The sequence below is a fragment of the Myxocyprinus asiaticus genome, chromosome 44 (genome assembly GCF_019703515.2).
Source record: "Myxocyprinus asiaticus isolate MX2 ecotype Aquarium Trade chromosome 44, UBuf_Myxa_2, whole genome shotgun sequence".
NCBI lineage: Eukaryota > Metazoa > Chordata > Actinopteri > Cypriniformes > Catostomidae > Myxocyprinus > Myxocyprinus asiaticus.
The window spans coordinates 9,679,046-9,693,277 of NC_059387.1; the positions used below are offsets into that span (position 1 = coordinate 9,679,046).

General features: G+C 35.9%; 1 protein-coding gene across 1 annotated transcript; it reads left to right on the forward strand.

Moving 5' to 3' along the window:
- Positions 1-1,260: 1,260 nt before the first annotated feature.
- On the forward strand, positions 1,261-13,958 carry LOC127434160 (cytochrome b5). The gene is made up of 5 exons (XM_051686698.1): positions 1,261-1,505; positions 3,029-3,157; positions 5,774-5,803; positions 5,964-5,998; positions 12,173-13,958. The coding sequence occupies exons 1-5, from the start codon at positions 1,371-1,373 to the stop codon at positions 12,255-12,257; spliced, it is 414 nt and encodes a 137-aa protein (XP_051542658.1). The 5' UTR covers positions 1,261-1,370; the 3' UTR covers positions 12,258-13,958.
- Positions 13,959-14,232: the final 274 nt, after the last annotated feature.

Consider the following 14,232-nt stretch of genomic DNA (forward strand, 5'->3'; position numbering starts at 1 on the left):
TAAGTTGCATTTTGTCATAATAAATGTGTTATTATGATAAAACTGCTGAAATCTCGGATTACTAGTCTAAAGTCCAAAAACATTCTGCAATATAATTCCTATTTATTCAGTATTATCGCATATACAGTACTGTGTACTCTATTGGCTGCTTCAAAATGTATGTTTGCAAGGAATTATATATCTTACTACTTCATACTTCATTTATTTATTTACTTTATTATTTATTTATGTCGCATAGGGAGCCAAATGAGCCAGGACAGGCACAGAATGCCCCCTCTAAATAAATGCTGCTTACCAATAACCCCATGACGCCTTGCAATGTTAAAGTGAACACTGACAGGACGTTTTGGAAAGATTTAAAAGGAACATTGCATATACTGGAGAACTGAATTGGAGAAAGAAAAAATTCGTCATTTGTTTTATCGTTGTATAGTTGTTTTGGAAGGATTTTGAAAACTATATTAAGAGAAAATTGGGATGTGTTATTATTTTGAAAATGTAAAGAACATTAAATTGTACAGTTTATTGTTTTGGTGGAAAAATACCACATACGCAAGAAAAAATGGTTTCATTGTAAACCAGATTTATTTCATTGTATAAATGACTTTGAGTCGTATATAAACCTTTTGAAGAAAAAAATATCTAAAACATATATATATATATATATATATATATATATATATATATATATATATATACATACATACATACATACATACATACATACATATATATATATATATACATACATACATACATATATATATATATATATATATATATATATATATATATAGACGTAAAGTTTTAAAGGAACTGCAATGTATTTAAAATTATTTGTCTGGCAACGTTAATTATGTTATTACTGTGACTATGTATAAATACCTCTTGTTCCTATGGCATTGAATAATAATAATAATAATAATAGTAATAACTTTAATCTAACAGAAACACCTAAACAAGATCATCAACAAATTCAGCCTGAGGCGGCTTTAAGGGCAAACCACTAAAAAGATCGTGATCAACGGACATCGCCACCGTAGATGGTGATAAACGGCAACGTTTCCGTGTTGCGTGAGAACTATGCACGCATGAACTTCAGTGAACTTCAGCCTAGTCACTCTGTGGCCTTCGCAGAAATGTATGACCCAGTGAGTTGATTGACGTCCCTCTCGGCCCAATCAAAACAGACACGCTAAGCAAACCGGACACTATATCATCCAATCAGATTGCAGTAAATCTGGAATGGGCGTTGATTGGCTTGTTGAAAAATACAATTGTGAGGAGGTGCAGCAGTATTTGATTCGTTGGTAAACTTTTGAGATTTTCTTCGCAGCTTTCTGTACAAAAACACACATTTAAACAAACCAATGGAAGGGAACGGTACAGACGGTAAGGGTATTAAATATTATCGCTTGTCAGAGGTGGAGGAACGGAAATCTTTTAAAAGCACATGGATTATCATCCATAATAAAGTATACGACGTCACAAAGTTCCTCGAGGAGGTGAGTGTTAAATATATACAGCTACAAATCTTAAGTGTGGTGCAAAACACATCTTTAACATTTACATAATCTCATAATTGTTTCGGAATTGGGTAAAGCATGCATAAAAAATGTTCAGTGCATTGTGCAAACAAACATTATGGCATTGTTTTGGTAATGGGTAATGCATATGAATTACTATTCACAAAGAAATACGTGGATGCATTTGAAAGCTCATAACTTCTAGTCCAGTGTTTGCAGTGGTCAAAATGAGGACTGAATGGAGCAACTTGCCAACTTCAGTTGCCAACTCTTTAATGTGAAATTGCTTTGTGTGTAAATGAAGTTAAAATATAAACAGGTGAGAGAAAGAAAAAAAAAAAACCAGATGCACAGTTATTTCTTAGTAAATGTGATTTTTGAGATCAGATATATTTGAGGGGAAGTTATAGTTTCATAATACACACTTGAGTGCTTTGATCAGATAACCCCACTTTCCGATACTATCAAGATCTACATTTATCCAGGTCACAGGTTATTATCCAGTCCAGTAATGCAGTTTAACTGGGCCTAAATATTTACTAAGTCATTTTAAGGAATGATCAGTGATAGTTGTACTATAAGGGATAGTTCACCAAAAATGAAGATTCTTTCATCATTTACTCGCCTTCATGCCATCCCAGATGTGTTTGAATTTCTTTCTTCTGCTGAAACAGCAAACAGCTCTGAAGGTCCATATAATGCAAGTGCATGGTGGCCAGAACGTTGAAGCTCAAAAAGCACATAAAAGCACATTAAAGCAGCATAAAAGTAATCCAAAAGACTTCAGTGGATAAATCTATATCTTCAGAAGCAATGTGATAGGTATGGGTGGGAAACAGATCAATATTTAAATCTATAAATCTACACTTTCAAGCAGCCCTCCTATGCACGTTCGCATTTTTCTTTTTTTGTTTTTGGCGATTCTGATTTTTTTTTTGCATATCGCCACCTACTGTGCAAGGAGGAGAATTTATAGTATAAAAAGGACTTAAATATTGATCCGTTTCTCTCTCACACATATCATATCACTTCAGAAGATATGGATTTAACCACTGGAGTTATATGGATTACTTATATGCTGCCTTTATGTGATTTTTGGAGCTTCAAAGTTCTGGCCACCATTCAGTTGCATTGTAAAATCTTTGTGTTCAGCAGAAGTAAGTCACGCACATATGGGATGACATGAGGGTGAGTAAATGATGAGAATTTAAATTTTTAGATGAACTATTCCTTTAACTAGTCTCATTATAGGGTAAAAAAGGCTTTAAATGTAGGAAAACATTGCATTATCAGTATATTCACAGTCCCTATGAATATTAGCATCTGCTAAATAAATAAATGTAAATCATTTAGAATGTGTGCTTTGAAAATGACATTCAGAGTCTTCAAGCAACAGTTACATTTAATCAAGGGTCAAAGGTCATTTGAAAGTAAGCATTAGTGGATTTCCTGATTTGTGAAGTATGATCTGGAAGGTTTGATGGATATTCTGGTGTCAACAGCACCCGGGAGGAGAGGAGGTGCTGCGAGAGCAGGCGGGTGGAGATGCCACAGAGAGTTTTGAAGATGTTGGGCACTCGACTGATGCACGCGAGATGGCCAGTTCTATGCTCATAGGAGAGCTTCATCCAGTAAGTCTGCTGGTCAGTTGTAAGAAGGCCTTTCGGTTCAGGTAAAGCTTTAAGTCGATGTCAGATATGGCTGATGAAGTTCCTGTGTGTCAGCTGATGTTTGTGGTTTTGTTAATATGCTGTTAGCACACTGTTGCACATTCAGACATATGTGCAGGATATTAGTCGATTTGAAAGCAGACAACAGCATAAATGAGGTTTGACAGCTCACAGTGACAGTAACCGCTTTTTCCTTTTCTAAACCGTACTTTGCTTGTTTTTCAAAGTCTGTTTGTTTTGCATTTGTTGTTTTGCAACCGTCAGTCAGCACTGGCACTAAAAAAAACATAAATAGTCAATTCATAGTTTCATTGAAGTGATGGCATCTCACAATTTATTGCCAACAATAAACTGATTTATATATATATAACACTCAGTAGACCTACAGTTAACCAAAATCACCCACTTCCCCAATTCCCTGAGTTACCTGTTAATGTTCCAAGTATTGTCCTACATTCTTAGGTTTTCATCTTGGACAGCATCAGCCCTGTTGATGCATAGATGTATCTCAACATCCCTGATGTTTTCCTTGACCAGCATTGGCTGGAGATACTGTCAATAAGCTAGAATCCATTTTTATCCCTCCTGAAGGATCTGTAATGATTTTGGATTTAGCACTGTCACAGTACGGAGCCCCTCACAGGACAGGGAGGGAATTAATTTTCTGAAATAGTTTTGCCTTCCCTCGCAATGATTTGCGTTCACTTTCAAGAAGTTTTGTGTTTCCTCACAATAGCTTTATGCATCTGTTACGAAAATGTACCATGGTTTTTACTTTTGTAACCGTAGTTGAACTGTTTGTTGTAAAACCAAAGTAACCACAAAATTAACAATGGGTGCACTACAGTAACTACAGCTGAACTCTGGTATTTGTAGTAAAACCACAACGAAACAATTGACTACAGTTTTACTACAGTAAACATATTTTAACCAAGATATTCATAGCGAACCTATTGGAACAAAATAGGAAAACCAAACTATATGAATAATAATCATAATAATTATGCCAAACAAAACAAGGTTACTACAGTTTTGCTATAGTAAAACCATGGTTAATTTGTTGTGTTTTATTTAGTAGAAAAAATAAATATATACACAGATCAGCCACAACATTAAAACCACCTGCCTTATATTGTGTAGGTCCCCCTCGTGCCGCCAAAACAGCGGCAACCCGCTATTCTTCTCACCACAATTGTACAGAGCGGTTATCTGAGTTACCGTAGACTTTGTCCGTCTGGCCATTCTTTCTTGACCTCTCTCATCAACAAGGTGTTTCCATCCGCAGAACTGCTGCTCACTGGATGTTTTTTTTTTTTGGGCACTATTCTGAGTAAATTCTATAGACTGTTGTATGTGAAAATCCCAGGAAATTCTCAAACCAGCCAATCTGCCCACGGTCCAAATCACTGAGATCGCATTTTTCCCCATTCTGATGGTTGATGTGAACATTAACTGAAGCTCCTGACCCGTATTTGCATGACTTATGCACTGCACTGCTGCCACACGATTGGCTGATTAGATAATCGCATGGATGATTGTTGGTGCCAGATGGGCTGGTTTGAGTATTTCTGTAACTGTTGATCTTCTGGGATTTTCACACACAGCAGTCTCTAGAATTTTTTACAGAATGGTGCCAAAAAAAAAAAAAAAACATCCAGTGAGCGGCAGTTCTGCGGATGGAAACACCTTGTTGATGAGAGAGATCAACAGAGAATGGCCAGACTGGTTTGAACTGACAAAGTCTACGGTAACTAGACTAGACCTTGTGCTCTGTACAATTGTGGTGAGAAGAATATCATCTCAGAATGCTATTGTGGGTTGGTGCTGTTTTAATGGCACGAGGGGGACCTACACAATACTAGGCAGGTGGTTTTAATGTTGTGGCGGATCGGTGTGTGTGTATATATATCTATTACTAAATAAATCACTTAAGATAAAAAAAATGTTGTACCATAAATTAGTTATTAAAAATATTAAATCAACCATGAAATAAATTAAAACCATGGTACCACAAATGAATTATGCTGTTACTTTAGTAAAATTAACCATGTTTTTTTTTATTTATTTATTTATTTTTTTGACAGAATGATTAGGATTCTTATTACAATATTTATAGTTGTTTTTTCTGTATTATTACTGCGGTTGTATCTCAAATATCATTGTTAAAATATGGTAACTGTTGTAAAACGATGGTAAATTTTGCGGACTATGGTTTTTCTACAAATCATTAACATTCATAGTTAATATTCATAAGGCATGGATAAAGTTATTGCAAGGAAACACAAAATTTATTGGGAGGTTATGCTAAACTATTTCTTTAGTCCTCCAAGTGGCTCCATAATCACAGATTTCTTATAAAAGTATTAGGAATTCCTTTTTGATAAATAATCTGAAATTAATCCATATGTTTTGAGTATTTTTGAGTGCTAAATAAATGAAAATATTTAATCCGACTATCAAAAAGTGTTTTATTTTTCATTTTTGTTTATTTTGCATTGTTATTAAAATGTGAATGTAATTATGTGATTTTTTTTTTTTTTTTTTTTTTTTGCCTCTTTTTCTCTGCCTTTCCCCCAGGACGACAGGGACAAGCTTGCCAAACCACCAGTACGTAAACCATGATGTTGTCTCATTTTTTTTTTTTCATTTTTTTTTTTTTTTTTCATGAGTTTTAGTTTTAAAACAAACACACATCTTAGCCTTGCACTGTTTTGGACCCACTTTGGGTGGCATCGTATGAACTTGCTTTTGGTTTTCCATTTAACAGGAATCACTTGTAACAACTGTTCAAGAAACAACAAGGTAGGTTCAGAATGCTTTCATTGTTTATATTCATTTATTTATCCAAAGCAACTTACAAATGAGAATAATACAAGCAGAAGCAATTACTACAAGTAATACAATTTTTTGAAAAGTTTTGATGTTTTCTGTAATATGCCTGTGGCTTAATTAAGTGCTACCTAATTATGTATATACAGTTGAAGTCAGAAGTTTACATACACTTAGGTTGAAGTCATTAAAACTAATTTTTTAACCACTCCACAGATTTCATATTAGCAAACTATAGTTTGGGCAAGTCGTTTAGGACATCTACTTTGAGCATGATACAAATAATTTTCCAACAATTGTTTACAGACAGATTGTTTCACTTCTAATTGACTATATCACAATTCCAGTGGGTCAGAAGTTTACAGCAAGTTAACTGTGCCTTTAAGCAGCTTGGAAAATTCCAGAAAATTATGTCAAGCATTTAGGCAAGTAGCCAATTAGCTTCTGATAGGCTAATTGGCTAATTTAAGTCAATTGGAGGTGTGCCTGTGGACAGGGGCATAGAATTTAATAGGGGCGCTAGGGACACGTCCCTACCAATTTCAAGCGACAACTGAATTGTCCCTAGCAATAATTTTAATCAAACAGTTAAAATATATAACCACTGTTGTCCGTCGGTGTCTTGTGTTTTTATTTTTTTATTTAACCTTTATTTAACTAGGAAAAGTCTCATTGAGACTAAGAATCTCTTTAACAAGAGCGTCCTGGCAAGACAGGCAGCAGCACAATTTGTGTTACACAAACAGTTAACCGATCTCATTCTCTACTACGAGTCCCGCCTCCCTAACCCACGTCGCTAATAGGAGTGGCTTTGCCATTTCTTGCTAATGTGTGAGAGGCTGTAGCTACATCCGGTTGTACGAAACGCCAAAGCTCCGTCAACTAGATGTGCATCATCGTGCAGGCTACAGGTAAGTGAGAAAAGACACCACCCTTATACCAACAGTTCTGTGCACAAAAATACGGGACAAATCGCATCATATTGAGTGAGAGACATTTTTTCAATACGTGACAATCCTGTATTAACGGGATGAGTGGCAAGCCTAAACATTAGTTTGTGTGTGTGTGTGTGTGTGTGTGTGTGTGTGTGTGTGTGTGTGTGTGTGTTTGGCAATTATGCTAATTTGGTGATATGCTGAGTCAGAATGGCAGCTAATAAAAGAAAGGTGGACATTAGGAGCTACTTTACAACAGGTCAAAGTGTAAGTCACTTAAAATAGTTTTCTCAGTTGCTAATGTGTAGAGTCAACAATAATGGTAATAATAATAATACTTAACTAAGCCATAAATGTTTTTCCTCACTGTTTGTATTGGCATGCATCAATGTGTTATTTTATCAGGTGACAGAAGCAGTCCTGCCATGTAGTAGCTCAGACAGTGCAGGAAGAGAGGTAGGTGGAGAGGCAGGGTCACAGGTGAGGTCGAACAATGATGTGGTGATATGTTAGTAGTGAGATTAGAGTGTGACAAATGTTGGGCTGATGATGTACTGTATGGTTCATCAATGTGTGTTTGAAATGAGAGCTTTGAATAGGCACATGTTGTTGTCTCATTGTTCATATGGCATGCATCAATGTGTTATTTTATCAGGTGACAGAAGCAGTCCTGCCAGATAGTAGCTCAGACAGCAGGAAGAGAGGTAGGTGGAGAGGCAGGGTCACAGGTGAGGCCTAGGCTTGTAACAACATGATTATAAGAGTAAATGTAGATATTTGTTTTATATTACATTGAGGTTGCACTGGTATACTAAGAGGTCTATTAAGCACTCAATCATACGTGGGTTTTAATAATGTGGGCATGAATACTATACTGTGCATATAAAATTATTGGTTACTAGCCTCATCAGTGTGTAGACGTAGTTTTCACATGCAGTAGTTGATACAGAGTGGCTAATTGTTTACTGTGGTGTATTTCTAAGGAAACTGATCCAACTGTAGACAGCAATAGACAGAATAGCAGTGAGAGTGGTGACAATGAATAACAGAGTGACAACAATGAATAACAGTGTAGAACTGGAGATATTCTGTACTTTGAAGTCAAGCCAAACCAATCTCACCCCGAATACATTGCAGTTCAAAAGCTGTCAAAGAGGGTCCTCCATTTACAGGAAAGTTGGTACAAGCAGCATCCATGGATTCACTATAGCCCCACGGTGAAGGGAATTCTCTGTTTTCACTGTGTGAAAACATACACAATAAAGAAAAGTACACTGTCCAAAAAGGCAGACCCTGCATTCTCCTCAAAGGGATACAGTAACTGGAAGAATGCTCTTGTTAGCTTTGAACGCCACCAGAATAGTAAATCCCACCATCATGCAGTCACAGTTAGTGCTCAAGAAGCAGCCCCAGTAGATTCACAACTCTCAAGTGCCTGGACAAAACAACAGGAAGATGTTAGGCACTGCCTGCAAAATATTGTAGGTTCTATACAGTACCTTGCTAGCCATGGTGTGGCACTGCGAGGCCATGAGACGCAAGATGGGAATCTATTTCAGCTTTTGAAATTCAAAGCCAAGGATGATGCCCGTCTCTCTAGTTGGCTATCGCGTTGTCATGACTATACCTCTCCTTCAGTGCAAAATGAGATTTTGCAATTGTTAGTGCAATACTTCTGACAATATAATTTCCTATCTATCCAGTCTCTACCAGTTTTGCAGTACTCAATCATTATAGATGGCACTAAAGAGGCCTCAGGAGTAGAGCAAGAATCTGTATGTTTTAGATATGTGGACAGTTTTAGATATGTAGACCATGACCTGGTACCACAAGAGGTTTTTGTTGGTTTGTATGAAGTCCCAGGGACTACTGGAGAGGAGATTGCTAGAGTGGCAGTGGATGTTCTCTTGAGGCTAAATATTCCCAAGTCTGGTTTAAGGGGTCAGACATATGATGGTGCTGCCAATATGTCAGGAAGACATTCAGGAGCACAAGCAGCACTAAAGAGAAAGCAGCCATTGGCTTTGTATGTGCATTGTGGGACACAAACTGCTTGCCTAGCCAGTCCCGTGATAACGTGATGCCGTGCAGTGGGTCCATGAGCAGGGACATTAAGCCAACAGTCTGGAAAATTCAAGGCCATATTTTCAGCAGTAGCAGCAGGTTCAGAAGGAACGTCGACATCACTCAGACCACTGTGCCCAGCCAGGTGGACATAAATGTAAAACTCTATCATAAATCAGCCCTCTACATTGCGAGTAAATCACTCGCATATGTGAGTAAATATCGCACTGTGCGACCAAAAAACTTCTGTTATTAGCCTCTGGCAAGTAAATATTAACATTTCACTCGCCAGTGATAGAGTTGTGTAGTGTTGAAGCACCGAGGCCCTTTTACTGAATAAAAAGCAGTTGATTAAGAAGCTGGATTCATCCACATCTTTCCCTGCATGCTGTCTCATGAGCGCGCAGGAAAAAGCACTTGTGTCTCATTCAGTTGAACAGTTGAGCATCTCAGCGAACCGCATCACGGACGTCACGAGCAGCTCTCTTGAGAGCGTGTGAAGATAAACCACTTCTCAAGCGCTCTGATGTGCACACCGTCTATAGAGGCTTATGCCAAACTCCTGTGAAAATATAAACAAAGCGTTCCAGTTTCACTTAAAGGCCATGTAATGGCAAATGTCCTTGGTCATTGTGGGTTTATACACACAGTGTTAATAACGCAGTGAGACAGAGGAGATGCCCTGCTCTATTTCTGTGGAGATGATAAAATGCAAGAAACAGAATCTCAAAGTCTTCCTTCACGAGAAATAAAGGCTTGTGAGTTAATTGGAGAGCCTTAAAATAATGTGTGAATGTGAAGAATTTAAGGCAGAAATATTTTACTATTGCATAATATAATATAATAGCTATACAGGTTGGCTGGGTTACAAAAAAAGCAAAAGAAAAAGTCCAATGGATCAAAAGTAAATTGGACAAATAAGAGAGATATATTTTAGTTATTTAGACATATTTTGATAATTAAAATATTATTTTAAATGTTATACTTTTATATTTGACTGTCATTCATATGTTTTTGAAGCCTGAAAAGGAAATCATGTACCCTTATTTTATTATATGACCCAAGCTAAATTTGTATAAATGACTTTGTTGTGTGGATGAAGCACACATAGTGAGTTTGTGTGGTAATTAATCATCATATTCGTGTAACACCTAAAACAGACAATTAATCATCATAGCCCTAAAACAGGCAATTAATTGTCAGCCAGATTTCACAATCGTGACCCCTAATTTTCATTATTAGGTTCCTACCTTGTGAATTTTGTTAAAAATGTGTACGAAATTTCAGACAGTGACAACAGCTTGTATCATTATTAAAAATGCTATTTTATGACATCATATAAATTGATAGAATGTGAAATTTGTACATTTTTAAAAAGCTAAAATGTGATTAAAATCATTAAGCAAAATATAAAAATAAATAAAATTACCATATACTATATTGCTTGAATATATATGATGAGGCCCCCTCTCTCAGTTTGCTTAATATATTTTGTTGTTACATTATGCTTACATGTCGTCAAAAGTCTGGCGAGTAAAAACCAAAATTTACTAGCCAATGACGATTCTTTCTTCAACGTGATCGTAGAGGGTTGTAAATGCAAAAATCCTCAGCTTCCGGGTAGGGGGGGTTCCTGCAGACTTTTACGTCCCCACCAATATCAAAATCAAACCTACGCCGTTGCCTGTGGATGTATTTTAAGGCCTAACTTCAAACTCGGTGCCTCTTTGCTTGACATCATGGGAAAATCAAAAGAAATCAGCCAAGACCTCAGAAAAAAAAATTGTGGACCTCCACAAGTCTGGTTCATCCTTGGGAGCAATTTCCAAACACCTGAAGGTACCACATTCATCTGAACAAACAATAGTATGCAAGTATGAACACCATAGGACTATGCAGCTAACATACCTCTCAGGAAGAAGACGCATTCTGTCTCCTAGAGATGAACGTGGTTTGGTGCAAAAAGTGCAAATCAGTCCCAGAACAACAGCAAAGGACCTTGTGACGATGCTGGAGGTAACAGGTAGACAAGTATCTATATCCACAATAAAACGAGTCCTATATCGACATAACCTGAAAGGCTGCTCGGCAAGGAAGAAGCCACTGCTCCAAAACCTGCAATAAAAAAGCCAGACTACAGTTTACAAGTGCACATGGGGACAAATATCTTTTTGGAGAAATGTCCTCTGGTCTGATAAAACAAAAATTGAACTGTTTGGCCATAATGACCATCGTTATGTTTGAAGGAAAAAGGGTGAGGCTTGCAAGCCGAAGAACACCATCCCAACTGTGAAGCATGGGGATGGCAGCAGCATGTTGTGGGGGTGCTTTGCTGCAGGAGGGACTGGTGCACTTCACAAAATAGATGCCATCATGAAGAAGGAAAATTATATTGAAGCAACATCAAGACATCAGCCAAGAAGTTAAAGCTTTGTCACAAATGGGTCTTCCAAATGCATAATGACCCCAAGCATACCTCCAAAGTTGTAGCAAAATGGCTTAAGGAAAACAGAATCAAGGTATTGGAGTGGCCATCACAAAGCTCTGACCTCAGTCCGAAATTTGTGGGCAGAACTGAAAAAGCGTGTGCGAGCAAGGAGGCCTGCAAACCTGACTCAGTTACGCCAGTTTTGTCTGGAGGAATGGGCCAAAATTCCAGCAACTTCTTGTGAGAAGCACTTGGAAGGCTACCCATAATGTTTGACCCAAGTTAAACAATTTAAAGGCAATGCTAAGTATGTAAAAACAAAGTGAATGTAAAAATGTGAAGAAATAAAAGCTGAAATAAATAATTCTCTCAGCTATTATTCTGACATTTCACATTCGTAAAATAAAAGTAGTGACCCTAAATGTTTCTACAATTAAATGTCAGGAATTATGAAAAACTAAGTTTTTCACAAATAAGAGTTTAAATGTATTTGGCTAAGGTGTATGTAAACTTCTGACTTAAACTATGTGCTACAGGATTTTGTTTCTCGTGTATGAGTGTTCATGCTGTTTTGTCTCATATGAGTCTACAATTATTTGCACAAGCTGTTTATTCTTTTTTCACTAGAAACTTTCCATTGTAGTTCACATATAGCATTAATAATTCAAGCTAATTATCAAGTTCTTTGTTCCAAACCTTCTATTTCATCTTTTGTTACAGCTGGTGGTCAAACTGGTTGATACCTGCTGTTGCTGCTGTAATTGTCATGTTGATGTACCGTATATACACAGCAGAGGAGGCATGACATGCTCAATGTACATGTTGAACTACATTAATCATAATCATAATCCATTTCAGGTTTTTATATTACCATGAAGATTCTACTAATGAAGGCAATTTTTGTGTTAGTTTCAATGTTTGTTGTCACTTATCCCTTGAGATTTAAATGCGGTCATGCACTTTTTTTTTTTTTTTTTTTTTTAAGATATATGAAAGCATATTTACACTAAGCATTATAAATATGTATCCAAAAGATGAAGTTTTGATTGTGTAATATATTTGCTTTTGTGTAAAACCATGTATATACCATTTATTCAGTTGTCCACGATGAAACGGAAAATGTGGAACAAGCTGAATACAATCACTTGAACTAAACTTCTTAACTTTAGTTCAACTACAATTAAATTACAATTTAGAGACAATTTAGATTTGTTTGTTTTTTTGTTGTTTTTTTTTTTTAATCTAAAGTGTTCATGTTGTTACATTTTACATGTTATACTTTAGATTAAAAAAACAAATCTAAATTGTCTCTAAATTGTAATTTAATTGTGTTGTTACATTTTACATGTTAGAAAGATAATTATTAAGTCACAAATATGCATGGATTAAGCATTAAGCATGGATCACTTCATTTGATATTCAGCAACATTATTACTGGAAATAACAGATCCATAGAAAAAAGCTTTTCATATAGGTGAATCTTATGAAACCACTCAAGAACATGTATGGGTCATATTTCACCCCAAAATCTGTTGTTTCATTTCTTGATATTTAGGTTGATTTTTGTGCTTAATTATGAAAAGTAATCTTATAACTAAAGGGACTATCAGTTGGAAGTCACCACATGTTAGTTGTCGTGAAGATCCACACTGTTATAATACTGTTGCAGAGATCAGAGAGTATGTTTGGCCTGCCAGTTACACACTAATGTGCCATTTACAGTAAATATATATATCTGTGTACCACTATGAATGGTGCTGATACATTACATTATGTACTATGGGGCTAAAGGCTCCACGGGGTAAAAGGCTCCTTTAATTTTAATTTTCTCCTAAAACACTAAATAGCATCAAAATCTATCACAATACTTTCTTAAACACCTGTTTAACACTATGAACTGCAAATTTTTCCTCTTCCATGATATCATTGCGTGAAGTGTCTAAAGTTTGATTTTGAGGCAATTTGATCTAATATCTAATAATTTTTAAAACGTTGTACATTTATGTAGCTAATGAATATCCTGGAAATTATCACATTTATTTTGAAACAAAATACTTATTTGTCATTTTCAATTTTGTTCAAGGATGGAGATATATATATATATATATATATAAATGAAAGGATAGCATTTGGGATAAAAAGCCCCCCTGTTGCAGGGGCTAAGGGCACCTATTAAACACATTGTTTTTCTTAAGTTGGGTGAATAGATTTGTTATGAAGAATGTTCAAAGTAACTGATCCAATCATGGAGATTAATTTGTTTATAGAATACTTAAGATGTAATGAAATGTCAAATGTGATTGAAATGAACAAGAAATTATGCACCCTTCTCTCAAGTGGTTATTTTGAATAAGCATTATCTTAATTTGTTACTCAAAAATGCATCTTGCTGTCTCAAATGTATTTGCCCAAGTTGACGAATTGTGCCCTATAACTATTGCAGTACTATTGTACTGTATGTGTATGTACACATACAGTACATTCACAAAATATTCAGGCTCCTTCATTTTTTTATTTTTAATTTTTTTATTCACATTTTGTCATGTTGCAGCCTTGTGCTTAAATGATTTAAATTATTTTATTTTTTTCACATCAATCTACACTCCATACCCCATAATGACAAAGCAAAAACAAGATTTTTGATAACTTTGCACATTTATTTAAAAAACAAAAAAACAAACTGAAATATCAAACTGACATAAGTATTCAGACCCTTAACTCAGTACTTAGTTGAAGACGGTAGCGATAACAGCCTCAAGTCTTTATGGGTATGATGCGAC